Source organism: Gorilla gorilla, chromosome 1 (genome assembly GCF_029281585.2).
Source record: "Gorilla gorilla gorilla isolate KB3781 chromosome 1, NHGRI_mGorGor1-v2.1_pri, whole genome shotgun sequence".
Taxonomy (NCBI): Eukaryota; Metazoa; Chordata; class Mammalia; order Primates; family Hominidae; genus Gorilla; species Gorilla gorilla.
Genome location: NC_073224.2, coordinates 87206484 through 87233948, shown reverse-complemented (window position 1 = coordinate 87233948; position 27465 = coordinate 87206484). Strand labels below are relative to the sequence as shown.

At 38.8% G+C, this 27465-nt stretch overlaps 1 protein-coding gene across 1 annotated transcript in view; it reads right to left on the bottom strand.

Annotated features, from left to right (window-relative positions):
- Window positions 1–27465, bottom strand: part of F5 (coagulation factor V) — a 73436-nt gene that overhangs the window by 14157 nt on the left and 31814 nt on the right. Inside the window, exons 8-17 of the mRNA XM_004027865.5 lie at window positions 25464–25641; window positions 23516–23615; window positions 22692–22906; window positions 19355–19505; window positions 17193–17405; window positions 13380–16011; window positions 9595–9769; window positions 3859–4095; window positions 2682–2892; window positions 1001–1180 (exon numbers count right to left, since the gene is read on the bottom strand). Coding sequence (XP_004027914.5) covers window positions 1001–1180; window positions 2682–2892; window positions 3859–4095; window positions 9595–9769; window positions 13380–16011; window positions 17193–17405; window positions 19355–19505; window positions 22692–22906; window positions 23516–23615; window positions 25464–25641 — 4292 coding nt within the window. The remainder of the gene's footprint in view (window positions 1–1000; window positions 1181–2681; window positions 2893–3858; window positions 4096–9594; window positions 9770–13379; window positions 16012–17192; window positions 17406–19354; window positions 19506–22691; window positions 22907–23515; window positions 23616–25463; window positions 25642–27465) is intronic.

Here is a 27465-nt window from a genome sequence, read left to right as displayed (position 1 = left end):
CTCTCTAGATGTATTAGTGAGTTACTGGCATGTGAAAAACCAATAAGAACCCTCTTTTTTTCCCTGCTCTTAATCAAACCAGTCCATTTGGACTTCTGTGCCTGCATCTGAGGCAGATTCACACAACGTCACCCAAAGTGCTGTCGAGGGGCTGCCTTCACTAACTCCTCAGGCAGCATGTGTTAAGTTGGTGCAAACTATAATTGCGGTTTTTGCCATTGCTTTTAATAGAAGGCAAAATAGAAGGAAGGCTGCTTGTTAAAAATACAGACTCCTTGGAATTCTGCCCAAAATCTACTTTAACGTCTCTGAGAACAAAATCCCTCTGCCTTCACATCTGCATTTTAACTGACTTCCTAGGTTTTTATACTGCTGCACAAGTAGATACACTTACAAACAACTCATTGGCACAGAAACATCCCTTCTGTATAATTGTAGATTGTTTAAATCTACATTTATCTTTATTTTGCACATGAAAAGTTCTAAATACCTTTGTTATTCTTTAACTTTTATAATTATTTTTTTAAAATGTTTTCCTCTTCAAACAGTCTATAAGTCAGTTTAAAAATATGATTCCTGGAGTCACTTGCCCAAAGATATTAGGGTGATAGAGCCTAGAAGAGGAGCAGAACTGAAGAATCTGGAAACCCTCCCAGCAGAGATAGCTGTAGCTGCCTGAGCCCCATGGGATTCATTTTTTCATCTGCTTAAGACCTCATCTGTATGACACACAGTGGCTTGGGAGAAACTGCATGTTATGTAGCAACTGAGTTGGGTCACACATTTAGCCTGTGTGATGCTGCAAATAGTTCATAAATTAGGTGACATTTTTGTACTCCGTATATACTTTGGGTCTATGGGTTTGCCTAGGCTCTATGCCAGAACCCTGTGTTCTGACCCCTTAGGAAGTATACGCACAAGGAAGAAATGAGAAGGAGTTACAGATTGCCTTTTGCCTGTATTTCTTAGCAGGGACCTCTTCCCACTACCCAATCTTTACCAGGCAGAAGGGGCCAGACCCCTAACTGGTGCTGTTTATTGCCATTTTCCAGTAAGGTCTGGCCGTGAAAGTGAACCACGTGAATGTCTTGGGAGCCGCCTATGTTCAGCAGGTGTAACCTCACCCACTCTTGCTCATACATTCTCAGGCCAGGCAAACTGTAGATCATCCCATTAATGGCTGAAAGGACAAAGAGTTGAAATCAATTAAAAATCTGTTGACACAGAGAGGGTGAGTGGTAAGGAAATATGGGGCAACCCACTCAACACCCATATTCCTCATGATTCTGCATTCCCAGGCCTACCTAGCCATGGAAAGGGCCCTCTTGTATGTCGCATTAGTGAGAGGCTAAAGCAGAACCACTAGTCCTTCTCATATCATTCACACCAGCCTACAGCAGAAGGCAGGGGGAACTCCCTTTCCAAGCCTTTTCCTCAGCTTTTACAGTTCTGTGCTTTACCCGTGTATACTTTCCATTAACAGTCTTAATTTTCCTTAACTACAAAAGATAAATACAAATATGGGCAGACAAAGTAAACTCCAGGGATTAGAGTCTGCAAGGAGATATGCAGCATGTCACCTTAAGGCCTTCTAAATTCAGAGAAAGTTTCAGGCAAATTAGGAAGTCTAGGAGTATATAAAATTAGGAGTTTATCGTTGGTGTATCCAGCAACCATAGCAAGTCATGTTTATTCTCTCATTGGTATGACAACTCCTCTGCCCACTTCTCAGATTAGATATCTAGGGTTCTCAGGCTTTATCTACTCTCCCCACAGTAAAATATGTGGATTTTTTAAAAAGTTCCTGAGAAACTTGATCACCTTAAAAATGTAACACAAAATTGTAAAGATAAAGTTTAGTGTTACCAAACATTTAACTGAAACCAAAGTGAGGGAAGTGCTTTGTTTCCTCCTTCTTAAGTTAGAGGAACTGCTGTGAAATTTCAGAAACCAGGCAAGTGAATTTTTGGAGAGGGACGGGTTGAGATCATTTGGGCATCCTTAAAATTATATCAGGCATGAGAACACCTATCTACATATTCATAACACAAGCTCGTACCTTTCTCTTCTCAGTTTCTGTTTCAGTTACTAGCTTACAGGGCAAATTTCCGAGTGAATTTCCAAATAGGCACACTTTTCCCAGTGTGACCACCCAAATGCTCTCTTGCCACTATTCTCCTATTACCTGGGTACCTAGTTTCTTATCTCATTTTGTTCTCATATGCTTTGGGTGCCACCTGGTAGCTGCTGAGAGCTAAAACTGTTAGAATCATTCTTATTTTAGAAAAGACAGACAGGTGATCATTTCTTTTACATAAACACTTGTGCCTTTAGAGATCCAGAAACAAGCTTATTAACTTTAAATTGCAGAACAATGTTAATTCCTTTTCAATGTACGTTACCAGCTGAAGCACACTGGCTTTTTGTTGTTGTGGTTTTCTGTTGGTTTGTTCTGCAGCAGCTTCTCTGTGCTATCTTTCAGACTTTCTCTTTTTGCCTCACCCACAGTGTCACCTGCCAGATTACATTAGCCCTCTGGAATGTTAAGGAACCGGTTTTAGTTGTAGCTCTGGGTGTCTCAGAAGCATCTCATGTCTAATCTTGTGAATATCTAAGGGCAGAAATCACTGTGACCCAGTGTGATTTAATTAGGAGATTAGATCAAAGTCCGAGGAAAATACCGTGAAACTCATGGGATTTTTTCATTTCTGAGGATGTGAGTCTCCAGGAACTTCGGGACTTCTTTTCATAGTACCAGCTCTTCTTTTCATCAAAGGTCATAAATAGTAAGACAAATTCTCTCATGTCCACAGGCATGTTGCTGTCCTTATGTAGTATTCCTTTTTGGCAGATTAGAAGGGGACCTATCAAGCCTGAGTGAATATCTTTTTCCTGGAAAAACAGAGTAAATTGTATTGCCTCTTTCTCAGGAATTTCCTTGCTCTTCTGATAATCACTCATCATATAGAAAAGGAAACTTTCTGATAGGCTCTGAATTTGAAGATGAAGATTATAAATGAATGGCGTAATAAGCCTGGATATTTATCACCTAATTCTGTTGTATTAATAATCCTCCTTCCTCTGGTTGATCTTTATCCCAGTAACAATGATGATAATAATAAATTGATAATATAAGGGATACTATTTATTGAGAATCTATTACTATATTAAATGATTTGCCTGCAATCTCCCATTTAATCCTGACAACTATCTTATATGGTAAATATAAATTCATTCATTGAACAAATATTTACCAATTGCTTACCATGCACTATGTACTGTTATCTCATTTTTAACTTCTGATACCAGGCTAACAGAGGTCAAGGAATTTCCTAGGATTATGCATTGACAGGGTAAAAATTTAAATCTGAGTCTGTGCTCTTTCCACTATGCCTGAAATGGAGGAGTTGTTTCTCTTTTTAATTGACAGATAAAATTGTATGCATATACTGTGTATGACATATTGTTTTGAAGTATATATACATTGCAGAATGACAGATAAAGGAGTCTTGACTTTGCAGTTCTTTTCATAAAGAAAGAGCAGAACATAGCTAATACTTGTTCAAGAAAATTTCAAATAAATTCCATCTTCTGTAAGTGTAGGCATTCTAATTCATGGCCAATCATTCAAGTAATCTTCCCTCCTCTCCACTGAATAAATGTTTCTCTCTCTGTCATCTGAAGAGCTGCATGGAGAGTCCCTGGTTATGATAAATGCAGACTGTTAACCACACCCTTATGCATTCCTCATGAAAAGCAAGACAGACATTTGACAAGAAATAACCCCGACTCTTCCATTTGGTGGACTCAGATTACGAGGTTAGGGGAATGAGAGAAACTTTCAATGAAAGTACCTACTGGGTTCACAGCTGAGTAGTAGGCCCAAGCCCGACAGGCAGAGCCAGGACTTTCTGGCCCTGATCGCTCAGTGGCATGCCATACGTAGGTATAAGTGCTATTTGGCTGAACAGCATTATCTTCCTTAAACCATTCAGGAGAGTCATCTTCATAAGTCTTTCCCTCTGATGATTTTTCATAGGAAAGTCCATGGGCATGTAGAGAATACGGTCTGGATGCTAAATTTTTAAAACGAACCTAGGAAAAGGAATGATCCACAAATGTACTTAAGCTTAACAAAAATCTAAACCACAAAAATGTCAGCATTATAGGTCAAAATGGCTGGTTATAAAATCGGAGCTAAGATATAAGGTACAAAATAACTTATGTATATTATTTCATTTAATTTTCATAACCATCCTGTGAGATATGGCCCAAGTAGTTTTCTCCAGAAATACCAAAAGATATTTCTTCTTAGGCTCAAGGCTAAAGTACTGACATTATCTACTAATGAAATGAGAGTGATAGGTAGTGGAGACGTGAAGATGAAAGAAGCTTGATTCTTGTTCATAAGAAGCTTTTAAGCTACTGCTGAAACAGACATGCACATGGGCATCCACACTACAAATCTGGAGACAACAGGTGCTATACACAGAGTCTAAGTGGGTTCAGATGACAATGCCCTGGAGGAACAATTTGGTTGAATATTTAGGAGTGGTTGGAAGAATTAAGGTAAGTTTCTTAGAGGAAATGGAATTGGCCATCATAGAATGAACAGGAGCTAGAAAGACATTTCAGACTCTCAGAAGGGCAGAAGGATGCCTGTGAGCAGGGGAGTAAAGGAAGAGTTTGGGGAATAGCAAGGATCTGGGTGGAACTGGGCTGTGAAATGCACAGAGACAGGTGGAACCTGGTGAGAAATGAGGCTAGAAAAGGACCAGGTTGGGGCCAGATGGTAAAGGACTTAAATGCCATATGAGAAGTCTTCACACCCCAGCAGTCAGACCCATGAAGCTCCTCCCAGCCCTTCTATAACTTCTAGTGATTAAAGATCCCCTAATTGTCTGTTCCTTATTTTATTCTACAAAGCCAGCATCACCCTAATAACAAAACCTGGCAAAGACACAATGAATAATGAAAACTACCGGCCAATATCTCTGATGTACATAGACACAAAAATCTTCAACAAAATATTGGCAAACCAAATCCAGCAGCAAATTAAAAATTAATTCATCACAATCACATAGGCTTCATTCCTAGGATGCAAAGTGGCTCATCATATGCAAATCAATAAATGTGATTCACCACATAAACCAAATTAAAAACAAAAACAGTATCATCATCTCAATAAACGTGGAAAAAGCTTTCGATAAAACCTAACATCCCTTCATGATAAAAACCCTCAACAAACTAGGCATTGAAGGAACATACTTCAAACTAATAGGAGCCATCTATGACAGACCTACAGCCAACATCATACTGAATGAGTAAAAGCTGAAAGCCTTCCCTGTGAGAACTGGAACAAGACATGGATGCCCACTCTCATCACTCTTATTCAACATAGTACTGGAAATTCTAGTCACAGCAGTCAAGCAAGAGAAAGAAATAAAAGGCAACCAAAGAAGAAAAGAAGTTAAACTATCTCTCTTCATTGGCAATATGATTCTGTACCTAGAAAACCCTAAAGACTCTATGAAAAGGCTCCAGGAACTGATAAATGACTTCAGTAAAGTTTCAGGATGCAAGATTAATGTACAAAATCAATTATACAAAATACAAGGTACAAATGTACAAAATAGCATTTCTATACATCAGTAATGTTCAAACTGAGAGCGAAATCAAGAACGAAATCCCATTAAACATAGCCACACACACACACATACAAAATACCTAGGAAAACATCTAACCAAAGAGGTGAAAGATCTCTATAAGGAGAATTACAAAACACTGATGCAAGAAATCATAGATGACACAAACAAATGGAAAAACATTCTATGCTTATGTATTGGAAGAATCAGTATTGTTAAAATAGCCATTGTGCCCAAAGCAATCTACAGATTCAACACTATTTTTTAACAACTACTGGAATCATTTTCCTCAGGATTAGACAAAGCTATTCTAAAATTCATATGGAATCAAAAAAGAGCCTGAATAGCCAAAGCAATCCTAAGCAAAAAGAACAAATCTGGAGGTATCACAGTACCTGACTTGAAACTATACTATAAAGTTACAATAACCAAAATAGCATGGTACTGATACAAAAGCAGACACATAGGCCAATGAAACAGAATAAAGAACCCAGAAATAAAGCCACACACTTACAACCACCTGAACTTTGACAAAGTCAACAACAACAGCAACAACAACAACAAAAAAAAACAAGGGGAAAAGGACTCATATTTAATAAATGGTGCTGGAATAGCCGGCTACCCGTATGTGGAAGAATGAAACTGAACCCCAATGAATCCAATGAAACTGGATTCATCATATACAAAAATTAACTCAAGATGAATTAAAGATTTAAATGTAAGACCTCAAACTATAAGAATCCTAGAAGAAAAACCTAGGAAACACCATTCTGGATATCAGCCTTGGGAAAGAATTTATGACTAATTCCTCAAAAGCATTTCAACAAAAGCAAAAATTGACAAATTAAACTAAAGAGCTTCTGCTCAGCAAAAGAAGCTATCTACAGAGTGAACAGACACAGAATAGAAAAAATATTCACAAAGTATGTATCTGACAAAGGTCTAATATCCAGAAACTATAAGATAGTTAAACAATTGAACAAGTGAAATACAAATAACCCCATTAAAAAGTGGGCAAAAGACATGAACAGATACTTCTCAAAAGAAGACATACAAATAGCCAACAAATGTGAAAAAAATGCTCAACATCACTAATCATCAGAGAAATGCAAATCAATACCACAGTGAAATACCATCTCACACCAGTCAGAATGGCTATTAGTACAAAGTCAAAAAATAGATGCTGGTGAGGCTGTGAAGAAAAGGGAATGCTTATACACTGCTGCTTACAATGTAAATTAGCCACTGTGGAAAGAAGTTTGGGGGTTTCTCAAAGAATTTAAAACAGAACTACTATTTTAAGGGAGGAGACCACCCCTCATATTGTCTTATGCCCAATTTCTGCCTCCAAAGAAAGAAGAAGTAAAAACTAAAAAGCAGAAATGAAGTCCACAAGCAGACAGCCTGGCGCCACACCCTGGGCCTGGTAGTTAAAGATCGACCCGTGACCTAATCGGTTATGTTATCTATAGATTACAGACATTGTATAGAAAAGCACTGTGAAAATCCTTGTCCTGTTCTGTTCTGTTCTAATTACCGGTGCATGCAGCCCCCAGTCACGTACCCCCTCCTTGCTCAATCAATCACGACCCACTCACGTGGACCCTCTTAGAGTTGTGAGCCCTTAAAAGGGACAGGAATTGCTCACTCGGTGAGCTCGGTTGTTGGAGACATGAGTCTTGCCAAAGCTCCCGGCTGAATAAAGCCCTTCCTTCTTTAACTTGGTGTCTGAGGGGTTTTTGTCTGTGGCTTGTCCTGCTACAATTTGACCTAGCAATTCTATTACTGGGTATATAGCCAAAAAAGAAAATAAATTGTTCAGCCGGGTGCAATGGCTCATGCCTGTAATCCCAGCACTTTGGGAAGCTGAGGCAGGCAGATTGCCCGAGGTCAGGAGTTTGAGACCAGCCTGGCCAACATGGTAAAACCCTGTCTCTACTAAAAATACAAAAATTAGCTGCGCATGGTGGTGGGTGCCTGTAATCCCAGCTACTCGGGAGGCTGAGGCAGGAGAATTGCTTGAACCTGGGAGGCAGAGGTTGCAGTGAGTTGAGATCATATCTCTGTACTCCAGCCTGGGCGACAGAGTGAGACTCCATCTCAAAAAAAAAAGAAAGAGAGAAAGAAAGAAAGAAAATACATTGTTCTACTGAAAAGACACATGTATTAGGATGTTCATCACAGCATTATTCACAGTAGCAAAGACATGGAATCAATCTAGGTGCCCATTAGTGGTGGACTACATAAAGAAAATATGATACATATGCACCATGGAATACTACGCAGCCATAACAAAGACTGAAATCACGTCCTTTGCAACAACATGGATGCCAGCTGGAGGCTATTATGCTAAGTGAATTAATGCAGAAACAGAAAGCCAAATACCACATGTTCTCACTTATAAGTGGGAGCTAAACATTGGGTACTCATGAACATAAAGATGGCAATAAACACTGGGGACTACTAGAAGGAGGAAGGAGGGAGATGAGCAAGGGCTGAAAAACTATTGGGTACTATGCACACTACTTGGATGATGGGATCAATCATACCCTAAACAACAGCATCACATAATATACCCAGATAACAAAACTGCACATATGCCTCCTGAATCTAAAATAAAAGTTAAAATTATTTTAAAAATACACAAATGAAGTCATTTTTATCTAGTGAAATCCAGGGCTAAAACAAAGATTCAGTATTTGATTTTTTTCCTTTTGCCTAAGGCTCCAGTATGTCTCAATGCAACATTGTTACTGATCCTGTCTTTATTCACAATTGTGAGGTTTTGTTTATTGTGGCTTTCGTGCGTTAATTTTGATTTTTAAATTTTTTTAAAAACTTCAGTTGCTTTAGGAATGCAAGTGGTTTTTGGTTACATGGATGAATTGTATAGTGGTGAAGTCTAGGATTTTAGTGTACCTGTCACCTGAGTAGTGTACCCTGTACCCAATAGGTAGCTTTTCATCCATCCCCCGTTCCCTTTTGAGTCTCCAATGTCCATTATACCAATCTGTCTGCCTTTGCATACCCGCAGTTTATCTCCCATTTATAAGTGAGAACATACAGTGTCTGGTTTTTGATTCCTGAGTTACTTCACTTAGAATAAGATTTTTAAATATTGTGTTAAATTATCGTTCATCTTGAAAAAGGATCCCCTAATCATAAAAGAGAATATTGCCTCCCATAGCTTCATGGAAAATTTAGAATAATTAAGATTCTTATATCCCTATGTACTTGTTTACGTTTTTAAAAAGAGCAAATGGTCACTGAAAATGTAGCGAATGCTTACACAGGTATAGTAGATTATATTTTAAAATCTAGAATAGCTTACTTTAGAATCAGGGTTCTTTCTGGGTTTTTGAACATGAGTGGTTAGCAAAAATGGCGGAAGTAAACTTTGTTATAAAAGCAAGTTATAATCGTGGGTCTGGACACAAGATTTTGAAAGAAATTACCAGAACTAGGAAGACACTGAAGAAACTTGCTCACTTTTGGAGGGCACAGAGACATCTTTACTTTCCTTACTCGTTTTATTTAACTTCATTTTATTTATTTTTTTAGGAAAACACCAGAAGATATTTCTAAATTACTATTACTACTAGCACTGCTACTGCCACCACCACCACCACTGCTATGAAACCCAATTCAATTGCTGTTGAATATATTAATTTTCTGTGTTAACTTTAGATAGGTTAGCTTTAGATAGAAATTACAGAAAGATTTTCCACAGATTATGTAGTTTTCAGCATTTAAAAAATTAGATCTTTTTTTTTTAGTCTCGAAGATTGCCAAATTGCTTGGCAAGGAGTCTTTGAAAAGAAATGTAATTATTCATTAATCCTGGAAAACAAACAAATCACCTATAGCTCTCTTGCCACCTGCACCTTCACAACCCTCTGGTGCTTGTGGAAATTCCTCCGAAGGTCTTAGCAGTGCTCAAAAGACTTACTTGGATAACATCATCCACTTCAGCTCTGATAATAGGACCAAGAATTCCGAGATGCTCTTCATACTCCCCTCGAGGATCACGTTTGGTAAAAGTGCTGTCGACGTACTTTCGAAAAACTACTTTCTTATATGTGGTGTCTTCTGGAATATCATCAGAGTCTTCAATATCTGTTTCCCTGAAATAATAATACTATTTGTGTAAAAGAAGAAATTAAAGACTGTTCCCAGAATTTAGGAAATTGTCTCTTTCTGAATATAGCATCTAGCATAGAGAAGGTCTTTAATAAATACTTGGTGGATAAATGAGTAAATATATAAGTGGATAAAAACAAAAGCCAGTAAATATCTTTCAATTCCTAACTCAAATATTATTTTATAGGTAAGTCTTCCTATGACCTTTTAGACTAGGTCAAGTCTCTATATCAATTTCTCATATTTCTATAGTATTATTATAGTATATATAGTAAATTCCTGTAGTATTCTTATAATATCTCTATAGTATATATAGTAGATTATATATAATTTATTTGTGAGATTATCTATTAATATCTGTCACTCACTGGGTATAAGTGCCATGAGGTCAGCCATTGTGCCTAGTTTGCTCATAGTACTCTCTCCAGTGGTAAGCACATTATCTGACACACAGCAGGAACTTAATAAATTTTTGTCAAACATATAAATGAATGTACAAATATAATCGTATGTTAACACACCAAATTTTAAGATCAAAGGCAGACAAAGCCATGTAATGGGACAGTGCCAGAGCTTGGGGCTATCAGGTGACAATGGTCAGATTAATTAGAAGGTCACACTTATGGAAGTCACTGGATGGGTGAATGTTTTGTACCCTAAAAGTAGCCACTCTTCTCACATTCGTTTTTTGCTAATGTCCATTATTCTTAAGCTTCTTGACATTGGTGTGGACAAAGATTTTTTGGATTTGACCTCGAAAGTACAGGCAACAAAAGCAGAAATAGACAAATGGGATTGCCATCAAACTCAAAAGTTTATGCATAGCAAAGGAAATAACAGAGTGAAGAGACAACCTTTGGAATGGGAGAATATTCTTGAAAACCAGATATCTGATAAGAATATTAATATTAAAAATATAAGGAACTCAGTTCAGCAAAAAACCCAAATAGCCTGATTAAAAAATGAGCAAAAGACTTGAATAGACATTTCGTAAAAGACATACAAATGACCAACAAATATATGAAAAGATGCTCAACATTACTAATAATCAGAGAAATGCAATTTAAAATCACAATGAGGGCTCACCTCACACCGTTAGGATGGCTACTATAAAAATGACAAGAGATAAATGTTGGCAAGGATGTGAAGAAAAGGGAACTCTTGTATACTCTTGGTGAGAATGTAAATTAGTACAGCCATTATGGAAAACAGTATGGGAGGTTCCTTTAGAAATTAAAAATAGAATTACCACATGATCCATCAATCCCACTTTTGGGTATATACCCAAAGAAAATGAAATCAGTATGTTGAAGAGACATCTGCTCTCCCACGTTCACTGCAGCATTAGCCACATTAGCCAAGATAGGGAAGCAACCCAAATGTCTATAAACAAATGAATGGATTTCTTAAATGTGATCTACATAAACAATGAAATACTATTTAGCATTTAAAAAAAAGAAAACGAAGAAATGTCATTTGTGACAACATGACTGAACCAGGAGGTCGTTATGTTACATAAAATAAGCCAGGCACAGAAAGACAAGTACTGCAGGATCTCACTTATAATGTGGAAACTAAAAACATTGAGCTCATAGAAGCAGAAGGTAGAACAGTGGTTAACAAAGGGATACAGAGGTGGAGCATTGAGAAAATGGTCAAAAGATAAAATTCAGTTAGAAGAAATAAATTTAGAAGATCTGTTGTATAAGATGGTGACTGTAGTTAATAACAACACACCGAATTTTTAACATTGCTGAGTACATTTTAAGTGTTCTAACCACAAAAAAGTATGTGAGGTAATGCATAGGTTAATTAGCTTGATTTAGCCAATTCACAATTTATAAATATATTAAAACATCATGTTTACACCATAAATGTTTATAAAACAACAACAACAAAAAAAACTGTGGTACACCCATATAATGGAATACATGCAATAACCTGATGAATCTCCAGAGAATTATACTGAGTGAAAAAATACCAGTCCCCAAAGGTTACATGTTGCCTGATTCCATTTATGTAATATTCTTGAAATGACAAAATTATAGAAATGGAGATCAGACTACTGGTTGCCAGGAAATAAGGAAGGGGTATGGTGGGAGGAAGGCAGATGTGACTATAAAGGGGTAATGAGCGGGATTTTTATGGTGATGGTAAACATTCTGTATCTTGACAGTATCAACGTGAGTGTGCTGGTTGTGATATAGTATTATAGATTTGCAAAATGTTACCCCTGGGAGAAACTGGGTAAAGAATACTCAGGATACCCAAAGGATCTCTCTGTATTATTTCTCTTGACTGTATGTGAATCTATTTTGTTTTTGTTCCAAAATAAAAAGTTTAATTAAAAATTATAAATAAATAAATAAAGCACATTATTTCCATCTAGTTCATTGGCTCAGTCTAGGACTGAAGCATGTCGAATTCTCCCACTGACTCTCACATTTCCCAAGCCTGTGGAAACAAGCCAAACACTCACTCATCAAACCCATAATATTTGCTATATACTGTGAGTCATCAACAGAGAATCTCCTTCTGCCTTTCTTCTGGTCTACCTCCCCTACTAATCCCATCTTTCCAGACTCTGAGCATAACATGCAAACTCACAGAACACAAGGGAGTGGGTAAAGCAACTCCGACTGCCATAAAAGTGGGTTGTGAGCCTTGAATGGAATACAAGATTTTGAAGGTGGTTCCATCCCTATTCACTCTGGACAGGCCCTGCATCTCACTCCCTCGGGGCCTTGCTTAGAAATACTCAGGTAGCTAGTTGTTCTCATGTGGTATTGAGTGCAACATTTAAATAGGAAGTCATAGGAAAAGGTGTTTTAAACAGAGTTCTAATGTGGAGATGTCAGGCATCAGATTAATGAACTCATTTGCATAAGTCACACCACACATTGTGTTTGCCTACTGTAATTACACTTTGGTTTTTTAAGTGATTAGTGTAACAGCTTTAGTAAAAGCTGTGGGCATATCTAGACAGTTGATGCACAGTCATCATGCTATATCCCTGAGAATTTGTAGTTGACTAAGCCTTGCTCCTTTCCTCCTCTCTCTTCTCTTTCTGTATCTTCATCCCAGAACAAAGAGCCCAGTTCAACATGGCTTTCTACCCGTACGCAAAACTGAATTGTAAATATTTTTTTAAAAAAGCGATTTGGATCTCTTAGAAATTCTGATCTAAACAAGTAAATGCAAAAAGGAGATTTCTACATCATATTTGGGTTTGGATTTGAGGCTAACTTCAATTAAATCATATTGATTAGCATATAGCTATGGATAGGTTGGGCTCTGCCTGGAGCAATAAGAGTCAGTAGAAACATGGGTAGTAAGAGAAGAGGACACAGAAAAATGCTTAATTACAGAATATTATAGAGTTCTCACAGTGATTGTTCTTATATTGTCCAGGGGTCATCTAAGGTAAAGAAGCAATCTTGGAATTGACAAAGGAAAAAGAACAGGCCAACTTGCAATAGGGGAACCACACTGTTCTTAGTATATTTGCCCACAATTATCCCCCTGAATTGTAGTAGCTACTTTTTTCAGCAGTAATGGAAAAATGAGAATAAAAAAGGAGAAAACTGGCCAAACCTTTGTACAAATTCTGAATAATCCCAGGATATTTCTTCAGCAGCAATGTAATAATTTCTTCTGTTTCCATTGTTGCTGCGGAGGTACCATGCTGCAATGTTGTCAGGATCTCTGGAGGAGTTGATGTTTGTCCTAACGTCAGTTTTGTAGGGGTCATCATAGGGCACATAATCAATTTCAGCATAGTCATCTTCACTGCTCTGGACCTCTTCCTTTGGAATAATCTCAATGTAATCTGTACCATCTTTACTGAGGCCCACTATAACCAGTGGATTAAATTCCTTTGATAGAAAAGTATCATTGAGAGTAGGAGATGAAGGAGATGGCATCTGACCAAGGTCTGGATAAGGAAAAGACTCATTAAATTCTTGAAGAAGCAATGACTGACTAGATTCAGAAGGGTAGAATATCTGATCAAGGTCTGGAGGAGGTGATATCTGGCTGAGATCAGGGAGAAAGGTGGTGTCACTGATGTCTGGAGAGAGAGTCACCTGGCTGAGGTCTGGGGAAAGGGACATCTGACCAAAGTTTGGGGAAAGATCTGTCTCACCAAGGTCTGGAGAAAGTGTCATCTGGTCGAGGTCTGGGGTAAGGGGAATTTGACTGAGATCTGCAAAGAGGGGCATCTCACTGAGGTCTGGGGAAAGGTTTGTCTGACTGAGTTCTGGAGAGAGGTTTGTCTGGCTGTGGTCTAGAGAAAGGGTTGTATGGCTGGGGTCTGGAGAAAGGGGCATCTGACCGAGGGCTGGGGAAATGTTTGTTTGACTGAGTTCTGGAGAGAGGTTTGTCTGGCTGAAGTCTAGAGAAAGGGTTGTATGGCTGAGGTCTGGAGAAAGGGTTGTATGGCTGAGGTCTGGAGAAAGGGTTGTATGGCTGAGGTCTGGAGAAAGGGTTGTATGGCTGAGGTCTGGAGAAATGGGCATCTGACCGAGGGCTGGGGAAAGGTTTGTCTGAATGAGTTCTGGAGAGAGAGTCGTGTGGCTGAGGTCTGGAGAGGGGTTTGTCTGGCTGAGTTCTGGAGAGAGGGTCACCTGGCTGAGGTCTGGAGAGGTGATTGTCTGCCAGACTTCATGTTCTGAGGAAGGGGACATTTGACTTATATCAGTGGGGAAGGACTTGTGACTTCGGTCATACTCAAGCATCTCACTGAGCTCTGGAGAAGAGGATATGTGACTGGGGTCTGAAGTAGAGTGCATTTGATCAGGGTCTTGAATGGGGAATGTTTGATAGTGTTCCTCTGGGGGCACTGTCTGATAAAGACCTGGAGGACAGCTTGTCTGACCAGTGTCATTTGAGGAGTTCTGATTATGGTCAGGAAGTGAGGCTATCCAGCCAAAATCCATACAGGGCAATGTCTGATTGAGGTCTGTGGGAAGAGATGTTTCATTGGATTTATGAAGCACCAACGAATGCTTAAGTCTTCTTTCTGGAAATGTGTTGTAGGCTTCACTTCTTAGAGGGTGAAAGGTCCTCGGAGATAAAGGAGCATGGTGTGTGTGCTTCTCTTTTTTCTTTTTTCGTGTCTTAATGAGAAACTGGCTTTTCTTCAGTCTACTCTTTCCTCCATCCTGTCTTACTTGTAGAGATTTATGTCTAACTCTAGGAAACTTTGGGTGGCCACTCTGCTTTCCAGGCTTGTTGGCAAGAGGGGTGCTTTCTCCCCAAGCACGTGAGGCATTCTGGGGGCTGATCAGCCAATTGTTAACAGCTGTGTCTTCATCAGTATCTTGGATTATTTCATAGCTACCTTTCTCAGAAGCCAAATGCCATCTCCCAACCAAAATCTTAGATGGGTTATTTTGTTTTAAGAGTAACAGATCACTAGGAGGGTCCTCCCAGGGCCTCATTCTGGAAGGAGAACCAGTGTCTTGGCTAGGAAGGTCCTCCCAGGGCTTCATTCCGGAAGGAGAACCAGTGTCTTGGCTTAGGTGTCTCCCAACTTTATGTGCTAGTAATTTCATCCAGGAGAACCTGTGCTTTGCTGCTTGATCTCTTTCTACCTTGGGTCCCTTATGCTTAGCATGTTCTTGACTTTTGAATTCTCCAGCACCAAGTGAAAGTAGACGTATCCCTGTGACATCTGGCTGTAGAGGATCCTCTATAGGGTCTTCAGAATATGGGCTGGAATGCTCTGCTGTGGAAGAATTGAGAACTGAGTTCTTGCCAATGAGGTGTCTCAGTGGAGAACCAGCTGTGGTGGCTTGTTGGTGAGAAGGGGCTTTCTGAGGTTCTGCAAGGCTATTGACAGTGAACTTACTAATATTACTTGGGGAAGAATAATTTGAACCAACAATTATATCTGTGTTCGAAGAAACAAATTCAGTGCCATTCTCCAGAGCTAGGGCAGTAAGATTGAACTCTTCTTCTTCCTGATTCAATGATGAGTTTCGGAATGACCTAATTCCTAATGCTGCAGCCAGTCTGTTCTGGTAATCATAGTCAGCATCACTCTCTTCATCTTCAGGTTCTAAACGATCATGCATTTTCCGTGTAGCCATGACTGTAGATTCTGGAGGTTCAAAAATCTCATATGAATCTTCATCATCATCTGGGATACATTTAACATCCCTGAATTTCAGCCTCAGCTTTTTGCTTCTTGGACTAGAATTCATGGAAGTTAACATCCAAGTTCCTACAGAAGAGAGACAGACAGAAGAGAGATCTGGAAGTCTGGGAAAGGACATGAAAACACAATAATCCATTGTGGCAGGTAATTTCTAATAAACTTTCGTCAGGAATATTCAAGTATGGGCTGTGGACCACTGCTTGTCTGTGAACTATTGATTACTGGGTCAAAATAACATAAGGAGAGAAAAATGAGAATGAAATGTTTAGTAAACTTTTGTTTTTCTAAAGCAATTTGACATTGCTGTGACTCTAAGCACATGACCAGTGCGTTCATCTCACTTAACAGAATAAAAACCAAAAGTATTGCTTAGTGGAGATTAGAGGGGAAAAAAGGTCTTTCAGCACAGATAGTTGCTCACTATTTTAAAATATATTAAGAAAGGGATGAATCAAGAATAAAATGGACTTTTAATATCATAAATATCCTAACAGCACATCTTGTCTTAGAATTAAAGGGATGGTGATGAGCTCTATCCCCACAAATAAGAGACATTTAGATGTTTCTAAGTGATAATTCACGAGGACAATTTTGAATCTCTGAAATGGCATGCATTGCTGGAACATTAAAGATTTCTTGGTGAGTCTCCAATAGTTACCATTGTTGGTGTCTACTGAGTGCTAGGCACTTGGCACATATTACTATTTTAATGGTCAAAGTAACTCTGTGAGATGTGATTACACTGTTTTCCAGATAAATGACTTGTGGCTCAGTGAGGCCAAGTAACTTGTGTAAGGTTACACAGCAATCGATTGGCAGATCAGGACTTGCATTCCAGTCTGACAAACTCCAAAGCTGTTGCCGAAGCAGCCTTTAAGGCACTGTACCTAATGATTGAAGATGACTGTTGAAAAAAACCGAATAGGGCATTTTGATAAAAGAAATGCTCTTTTGTGGCCAAAATATTTATGCTTCTTCCTCAGAGTTATGCCTTATTCTTCTGCTGTTGTATATTTTTACTTCCTACTTTGCCCAGAGAAGGAAAAATATAACCCACACTAAAGAACTGGATCCATTTAAGTCATTAATTTCTCAAAGAGAAATCATGAGAAACATTGAAAGAAAAGCCTGCAGGGGGTCAGGGAGATAAATAGAGGAGCACTGGTAGCCTGGAGAGTTGCAGCAGACCTTTATAGACCAGAAATTCAAAGCAAGCTTCCTCTGTGAGTGTCCAGACTCTTACTCACCAACATTATCCATTGTGACCGTCACAGATTCTCCACGCATGGGGAAGAGGGTCAAGGTGTCCTCATGCCTCTTTCCATAGATGAATGAGTGCCCAGTGAAGTGGATGGTCAAAATTTCATTCTGGGTCCCCACACTACAGAAGTGCCACTGGACAGTGTCATCAAAGCAGAATCCAAGAGTAGTTATGCTCTCAGGCACATAGCCATTGATAGCTGAAAGTGTAAAATCTGTTAAAATTCCAAGTCTATGCCAACAAAAGGGCATGTGTCTAATTATACCTAAGATAAATGTCTCCATGTTAATTTGGTTGTGTCAAAGCAGTGATTATCCAAGATAAGCTTTATCTAGTCTAACACGTGACTAGAAGATCAAACTCAGAATTTTCAAATGAGAGATTATTCTCCTAAATTAGCCAAAGGAGAAATCTCAGGAAAAAGATAAAGCCTTCCATTTACATTGATTTAGTCATTCGTCAAATGTATAGTAAATATTTTGTGCTCCATTCTCTGCCTTTAAAGATATTCTAATAATTCCACTTGGAGGAAAAGCATAATATAAGAAATTCATCTTTTTGATATATTAGTCATTGGGTAAGAAGTAATGTCCCTAAAAATAAAGCCCATTTAGCATATTTTATAGTTTTTATTGCTGTCTTATAATCTACATAGTATTCACAGTTTCCATTTGAGTATCCAGTTCATACATTTCATTATTGTTAAAAGGGACACTGCTGTAGGCAATATTTTTATTTACTTATGTACTAAGCATAGTAAAAAACCAAAGGTATGATTTCTACAAGGGCGGGGCTCATGTCTACCTCGATTACCACTCTTAGCCTTAGTACCAGTATAATGACTGGCATTAACAAATATTTAAATACCTACTTAAATCACTTAAGTGACTTTAATAATTTACATGATGTATTATTAGTTTATACCTCATTCTAGATGTTTTTCTAAATGGTCTATAACTGCATTGTTCAATATGGTAGCCACTGGCTACAAGTGGCTATCAAGCACTTGAAATATGGGTAGACTGGGCTGAGATATGCTGTGAGTATAAAATATACATTGAATTTCAAAGACTTAGTAATAAAGTAAGTCTCATTAATTTTTATATTGGTTACATGTTGAAATGATAATATTTAGGATATACTGAGTTAAGTAAAACATATTACTAAAATTAATGTCACCTATTTCTCTTTACTTTTTAATGTTGCTATCAGAAAATTTTAAATTACGCATGTAGCTCACACATAGTTTCTATTGGACAGCACTGGTCTAGAACTATGATAGATTCACTGCCAAAAGGAAGTTATGCAAAGAAAGCTGAGAGTAATTTTCTGTTTGAATTATTTGACCTGGCACCTGTCAGCTCTGATAATCCCTAGCTGTCAGTCATCTGAAGCTATATGAACAGAACATGCAGAAATCATCCTCACATGTGTGATTACCTACTAGAGAAGGTGATTACCATGACTCTAGACTCTGAGGATCAGTAGGGGGACCCTGGCTGTTGTGGAGAAGTTTGCTTCCAGCTGGCTCAGTGACATTTCTCTCAGACTGCCATGGCAGTGCTTTTGGCCACTGAACTTTAGAACTGCAGCAAATGCCAGAACCCTCATTCAGGGAATTCCTTTTGTTCTGAACATCTTACTGATCACTTGAAACGTCTTCTTGCATGCCTTTCCAAGACTCTTGGGTCCCTATACTCATTTTGCTCTACTTTGATGTGTCAATCCATCTTTGGATTACTTGCCTTGTTTCTGTCCTGGCCATATATTCACCCTGAACTCAGTCTAGGATACTATTGACATGGACTATAACACCTTCCATTAGTCCTACCCCCTCACCCTTTTCCTCACCACGCAGAGTATGTCTGTGTACACACACACACACACACACACACACACACACACACACACACACGCTTGGAATAGAAGATCAAACGCATTTCTAAGGATGTGAGCCTTTGACCTCTTGCTTAAAAATGTTGCTATGATGTCACCCACGGATTTCATCACCAAGTCTTTGGACTGGAAGTGAGGATTGGAGGTGCCCCTTAGTGAGTAGATTTTAATCCATGTCTCTGACTCTAGGCACAGTCATATTTCAACCACAGGAAGGAAAAACTGATGAACAAAAATAGTACTCTGACTTACTGCTCATGATGTTTGATTCATAAAACTTGGGGTCATCACGTTTCACCTCATCAGGATTTTCACAAAACTTGTTGATGTTGTCTTCAAGGTACCAGCTTTTGTTCTCATCAAACACAGCAAACACAGCCTGCTGTTCGATGTCTGCTGCCCTCTGGAGGACAAAACAGTATAGTACTGGTACAAGAACAGACGCATAGACCAATGGAACAGAATAGAGAACTCAGAAATAAGGCTGCCCACCTACAACTATCTGATCCGTGACAAAAGCAAGCAATGGGGAAAGGATTCTCTATTCCATAAATGGTTCTGGGAAAACTGGCTAGCCGTAGGCAGAAAATTGAAACTGGACCCCTTTCTTACATTATATACAAAAATTAACTCAAGATGGATTAAAGACTTAAATGTAGGCCTGGCGCGGTGGCTCACACCTGTAATACCAGCACTTAGGGAGGCCAAGGCGGGTGGATCACCTGAGGTCAGGAATTCAAGACCAGTCTGGTCAACATGGCAAAACCCATCTCTACTAAAAAAAAAAGAAAAGAAAAAAAAATTAGCCAGGCGTCGTGGCTTATGCCTGTAATCCCAGCTACTCGGGAGGCCGAGGGGCCGAGGCAGGAGAATCACCTGAACATGGGAGGCAGAGGTTGCAGTGAGCTGAGATCGTACCACTGCACCCCAGCCTGGGCAACAGAATGAGACTCCGTCTCAAAAATAACAGAAACAAACAAACAAAAAACAACAACAAAACACTTAAACGTAAAACCCCAAACTACAAAAACCCTAGAAGACAACCTAGGCAATATTATTTGGGACATAGGCATGGGCAAAGCTTTCATGACGAACATGCCAAAAGCAATAGCAACAAAAGCAAAAATTGTCAAATGGGATTTAATTGAAATAAAGAGCTCCTGCACCACAAAAGAAACTATCAAGAGAGTAAACAGACAACATTCAGAATGGGAGAAAATTTTTGCAAACTATGCATCTGGCAAAAGTCTAATATCAAGCATTTATAAGGAACTTAAATTTACAAGAAAAAAACAAACAGCCCCATTAAAAAGTAGGCAAAGGACAGGAACAGACACTTTTCAAAAGAAGACATACATGTGGCCAAAGAGCATATGAAAACAACGCTCAACATCACTGATCATTAGAGAAATGCAAATCAAAACCACAATGAGATACCATCTCGCACCAATAAGAATGGCTATTATTAAAAAGTCAAAAACTAACAGATGTTGGCAAGGTTGTGGAGAAAAAGGAACACTTATACACTCTTGGTGGGAGTGTAAATTAGTTCAACCATTGTGGAAGATACCATGGTGAGTCCTCAAAGACCTAAAGTCAGAAATACCTTTGAACCCAGCAATTCCATTACTTGGTATGTACCCAAAGGAATATAAATCATTCTGTTATAAAGACACATGCATGCGTATGTTCGTTTTCGCACTCTTCACAATAGCAAAGACATGAAATCAACCCAAATGCCCATCAATGACAGACTGGATGAAGAAAATATGGTACATATACACCATAGAATACTATGTGACCATCAAAAAGAACAAGATTATGTCCTTTGCAGGGACATGGACGGAGCTGGAGGCCATTATTCTAAGCAAGTTAACGCAAGAACAGAAAACCACATACTGCATGTTTTCACTTACAAGTGAGAGCTAAATGATGAGAACACATGGACACATAGAAGGGAACAATACACACTGGGGCCTATCAGAGGATGGAGGGTGGAAAGAGGGAGAGGATCAGAAAAAATAACTAATGGATACTAGGCTTAATACCTGGGTGATGAAATAGTAAGTACAACAGACCTCCATGACACATGTTTACCTATGTAACAAACCTGCACATCCTGCACATAAGTACCCCTGAACTTAAAAGTAAAAAAAAAAAAAAAAAAAAAAGTGCTGTATTCAGTCATTAACATCGCAGCAAATTATCTACACCACTGAGTTCTCAGAAACCAAAGTGACATAGTTCTTGGAACTACTGAAGCCACATAATTCAGGCATTTATGAGAGTCCATCATGTACACAGCACTTGTTAGAGCTAAAGGTAATATGCAAAAGCAAACAGAACAGATAAGAAAATTCAGAGATTAAAATATCCCAAAAGAGCCGGGCACAGTGGCTCACACCTGTAATCCCAGCACTTTGGGAGGCTGAGGCAGGTGGAACACCTTAGGTCAGGAGTTTGAGACCAGCCTAGCCAACATGGTGAAACCCTGTCTCTACTAAAAAATACAAAAATTACATGGGGGTGGTGGCGGGTGCCTGTAATTCCAGCTACTCAAGAGGCTGAGGCAGGAGAATCACTTGAACCCAGGAGGCAGAGGTTGCAGTGATCTAAAATGGTGCCACTGCTCTCCAGCCTGGGTGACAGAGTGAGACTCTGTCTCAAAAGAAAAAAAAAACAAATCCCAAAAGAAAAATCTAATTTCGCTATGGCAGCTGAAAGTCTGTCTATCTCTGTAATTGCACACCTTTCAACATGAATGATTGACTGAATATGCTCTGAATAAGTGCAAAGGATGAAAGAGAAGGTTGCAATGGAAAAGCCTTATGCTTCTACTACCTGTTTCCTTTCCTAGCTCAATAAATCAGGATCTTCCATATGTCCAGAAATTCATTTCTGCTTTTTCTAGGCATATGTTTATTTTGTATGCCTTGCGATAAGATCTCTTTGGTTACAGTTTAGCATAATTGGGAATTTTAGTTTAATAATATGAGACTACAATTCTTCAATGAAGACAAACTCAGAAATTCAGTATCTTTGTTCACATTCTTCTATATACTTTAGTCTCAACAGAGATGGGCCATTATCTGGGTCCAATTTCACTAGGAACTATGTCTGTAAATTTGGTTGCTTTCAGAGAATCTCTCCTCTGTCTCCCTATTGCAGGTCTCTAAAGATAGCAAAGACTGGTAAAGAGCTTTATACTTTTACCAGATGGTATCTCACTGAACCCCCAAACAGACCTGTAACATTTTTAGGAGGGTTATTACCCATTTGATAAAAGGAAGAAATTAGGAAAGGCTAATCAACTTGCTCAACACATCCAATACCAACAGACCTGGAATTTGAAACTAAGACAAAATATGTTATCACACTCTAGACTTGCCTTCCGCAGTGATGGTACTGATAAAAATAGACAAGACAAAAAAAAAAAGAATAAATGTTATCACACTGGTGCTAAAAAGGACTACTTGACAATTACTGTTCTCTTGAAGGAAAAGCCCCATTATTTAGCCAGGAGACCTAACATGTCCTAGCCAGAAGAAATTCTCAGAATTTCTGAAAGGTTACTTCAAGGACAAAGTACCTGTATTCCTCGCCTGTCCAGGGATCTGCTCTTACAGATTAGAAGTAGTCCTATTAGCCCAGAGGCGATGTCTCTCACGATGTCCACGTCACTGTAGTATGGTCTTGTTAAGCACTGGGCATCGTTTTCTGTGGGTTCATCAAACTCTAAGATGTTCCACTTATAAGTATAGGTTTCCCCTGGTTGAACTGCTCTGATCATGGTGTTGTTCCTGCCTGAAAGAAAATATATTCAAAATTGTTTTCATTTGCAAAGTTATTTCATGATAATAAATAAATAAATAAGCTTTCGTTGGAACCAATTAATATTGCAAAAGGAATTATTTTTATTTTTTTAATTATACTTTAAGTTCTAGGGTACATGTGCACAACGTGCAGGTTTGTTACATGTATACATGTGCCATGTTGGTGTGCTGCACCCATTAACTTGTCATTAACATTAGGTATATCTCCTAATGCTTTCCCTCCCCCCGCCCCCCACCCCCTGACAGGCCCCGGTGTGTGATGTTCCCCATCCTGTGTCTAAATGTTCTCATTGTTCAATTGAATTCTTTAAATATTCTACTTGGAACCTGGATAACATGTAGCCATTAGATAATGCTCCACTAGAGGCCACTATGACACTAATAAAAGACACCATATTTTGTTACCACTAAGAGACAAAACTCCTGAAGTGAGAAGGGTTTGGCTGTGATTTTTAGGATACTCCTACATGTATACTACCTGACTGCAGTAGTGACACCACCGGGCAAGGAGAATAGCAGAAAAATGTGGCGGCCTCTCAGAAGTTACTAGCTGGATTCAGTAGAAGTGAAAGATTCAAACCTGAGGTGAAAGAAGAGTTGACTTCATCTTCATAAGGCGAGAAGGTCACTCCATGAGGGTAAATGCTATAGGGGCGGCTGGCCATATTTTTGAACACGATCTACAAAGTTAAATCAAATTTATTCTAGGATTTAAGGTTGATCAAGACAAATAATATAAGATACTAGCTTTGCATATTCACCTTTTGGATGGTGTGTGTGTATACATGTGTACACACAGTGGGAAAATTAGATCTGTTTATCTGAGCAGTAACCTCCCCTCATCACCTGGCAGGAGCATTGGAGAGAGTGTTTCACTCACACATTAAGGTGAAAAATGGAAAGAGAAGTCTGACTTTAGAGGATAGGTTAGGAGAAGTGACGTTTTCCTCACAGTATCACTCTCTCCAAGCAAGTCCTCCTCCCCCTGCCCTTCTCTTTTCAGCTTGGGCCACATCTCATTTTGAATCTGCTTCTCATCTCTAGACCATGATCCCCTTCCCCTGCCCGGTAGATTTTTTAGGACACTGTCTTTGAAGTCATCTTCTCAGCTAGGTTCAGTGGCTCAAACCTGTAACCCCAGCACTTTGGGAGGCTGAAGCAGGTGGATCACTTGAGCTCAGGAGTTCAAGACCAGCCTGGGCAACATGGTGAAACCTCATCTCTACAAAAAAATACAAAAATTAGCCAGGCGTTGGGGCGTGCGCCTGTAGTCCCAGCTACTTGAGACGCTGAGGTGCGAGAATCGCCTGAGCCCAGGAAGTGGAGGTTGCAGTGAGCCATGATCACACCACTGCACTCCAGCCTGGGTGAAAAGTAAGACCCTTGGCGGGGGGGGGGGGGGGGGGGGGCGGGGGGGGGCGGAGGGGGAAGCTACCTTCTTGAGAGGCACAGACAAATAGCCAGATCCTGAACTTTTAATAAGGTATGTCTACACTCGCTGAGAACACATAAAAGGGATCAGAAATGGAAGAAGGGAAAGAGGCATGGAGAAAAAAAACTGCTTTTGTCCTTTGGCTATTTTAAATGAACAGAATAGACCTTGTCAGGTGCACAAAACACACAGGAGTCCTAGTTAGGCTCTTTAATCTGCAAAAGAGAACCTTAATCCTATCTTCTATTTGGTTGATTGTCAAAGCCTTTGGATCATCCTTTGTCTGTAGATTATCTATACTCTAGGATTTTGTCAAAGACTGCAACCTTTAATTCTCTGCTGTCCAATTCTTATCTATCTTGGTGAAGTGACATGACATTTAAGGAGAATTGTCTGAGGAAAACTCCGTGCTCTTGATACATGGAGTTTACCTTCATCAGAGTCCAACCATTAGAGAGCTGCATACCTAGACTACATTAAAAAATGAGTAAAAATTGTTTCTATTCAGTTGTGTTTACTGTTATATCTTAGCTATAATGAGAAACATTTTTAATGCAACTTTTAATCTATTATTTTATGCAACTTTTAATCCATTATGCTGGTTATAAGAATTTTATCAAGGATGCCATCTGCTGTATCACTCAGCACTCTCTTTTGTAGAACTCATTAAAGAAGTTCCTCTTAGATCTTAACATCAGGATAAATGGTGTTTTCTTTTTGTAGATGATGTAGACTTCACCCTGACATATTTCCTTTTTTACACTGACTGCCATAAAGCTTAGGACAAAATTTGAAGACAGCCTTACAGGGTCGCACGGTATCTACTTATCTGTGGCTTTATTTTCTTTGTCCCCATATTCTATCCCAATTACATAGACTCTTTGTTTTATGCCTTTATAATTTGAGAAACTGTCTCAGATCCTTTGTATTACTGAGTAAGCTGTAAATAAATACAAATACTAAATAAAAACTAAAAGTTGCATTTGAATTTAAAATTATATGAGCACCTTTTTCTTTTAAAATTAAAAAATAACCAGGTACTCCATAATATTTTACTATTTAATTTCTCCCATGATTCTGTATTTGTGTTACTTACTTTGAGTGTGTCTCTGACCTGGGCTCTGATAATAGGACCCAAAATCCCATCTTCTTTCATATTGGGATTCACTGTATGTTTGGTGAAGGACTCATCTTCGTACTGTGTGTACATAACTTTCTTATAATGTTTTCCAATTTGGTTTGAGAAATTATCCAGATGCTGAGACCTGTATTTTCTTAAAGTGAAATAAAAAAAAATTAAACCACTTTCTCAAATAGAGATCTCGGTAGGATGGGGAAACCCTTGTGCTTAAACATTCTGCTCTTAGATTAGCTAACATACTAGTTCTCTAAAAATTTCTTAGTGTAGTTTGCAAAGTCCTTATGTTTTCTGTCTAATTGGAAAACTGGAAACTTCTGATTTGTCTCCTGCATCACTGATAAAAGTCATAGGTAACTGGTTAGAAGCAGCTACTTAGATCTTCCTGTCATTCTTATTGCTACAGCAGACATTTGATACCTCTGGGAAAAGGCCTATACTGGCTGAATAGATACTAGGAATTTTTCTAAACTCTCTCCTATCACTTATTCTATGATAGCCTTTTTGGTTTTAAAGGTATTTCTTAATCCCTAAAAGCAACTTCCAACCCCAGGAAACATTTACTAGCATTGTTAATCATAGTTCTGTGCTATTGGGCTATGTCTTCCACCATCTAGCCAATTCTCTGAGCTGACTGAAAAGCAACCTCCTTCACCCATCTTTTGTAGCTACTGGGATAAATACTTTGGGAGCAGAAACATGAACCACTTTTCCCCTGCCCTCTTTATTACCTTAGTTTGCAAAAGCAACTACATGCGGCCAAAAAGCATATTTTAAAAAGCTCAACATCAGTGATCATGAGAGAAATGCAAATCAAAACCACAATGAGGCCGGGCGCAGTGGCTCACGCCTGTAATCTCAGCACTTTGGGAGGCCGAGGCGGGCAAATCACGAGGTCAGGAGATCGAGACCATCCTGGCTAACACAGTGAAACCCCGTCTCTACTAAAAATACAAAAAATTATATTTTTTGTATTTTGTATTTGTGTTGGCGGGCCTCTGTAGTCCCAGCTACTCGGGAGGCTGAGGCAGGAGAATGGCGTGAGCCTGGGAGGCGGAGCTTGCAGTGAGCAGAGATTGCGCCACTACACTCCAGCCTGGGCGACAGAGCGAGACTCCGTCTCAAAAAAAGAAAGAAAAACGCAATGAGATGCCCTCTCATGCCAGTCAGAATGGCGATGATTGAAAAGTCAAGAAAGAACAGATGCTGGCAAGGTCATGGAGAAAAAGGAACACTTATACACTCTTGGTGGAATGTAAATTAATTCAGCCATTGTGGAAGACAGTATGGCAGTTCCTCAAAGACCTAAAGTCAGAAATATCATTTAACCCAGCAGTCTTTTAAGATGGCGTATCATTTTATGAATTTATTTTGCCCAGTGGAAAGCACTGACTGTTGCCAAACACTCCTGGATTCCTATCTCAGTTCTGTCAACAATTCTATAATCTTGGCCAAATTTTTTTTTGTTCTTTTTCCTAGTTTAATTGTTTTTAATAGAAAATACATTCACATAATTTTTATTACAGTGAAAACTCTCACTTTTCTCTGATGACTCTCAAAATGACCTCCCTAGCCCTCCCTGAATTTTTAATAGAAAATACATTCACGTAATTTTTATTACAGAGAAAACTCTCACTTTTCTCTGATAACCCTCAATGGACCTCCCTACCCTCCCTGAATTTTCTAGGTAGCCATATATTAATTTCATGCGTGTAATTCCAGAATACCTTTATGTCTTACAAATAAGAAAATATAAATATTCTTATCCCTTTCACTCCTTTAACAAAAGGCAGCTATATACACAGGCTATACTACATCCCAGCTTTTTAATTTAATAACATATCTTGGAGAACTTCTTGTATTAGTACATATAGAGTGTTTGCATCCTCTTTTTTTGATGCTTAGTATTCCATTGTATGAATGTATCATAATTTATTAAACTAGTTTTCTACTGATGGAC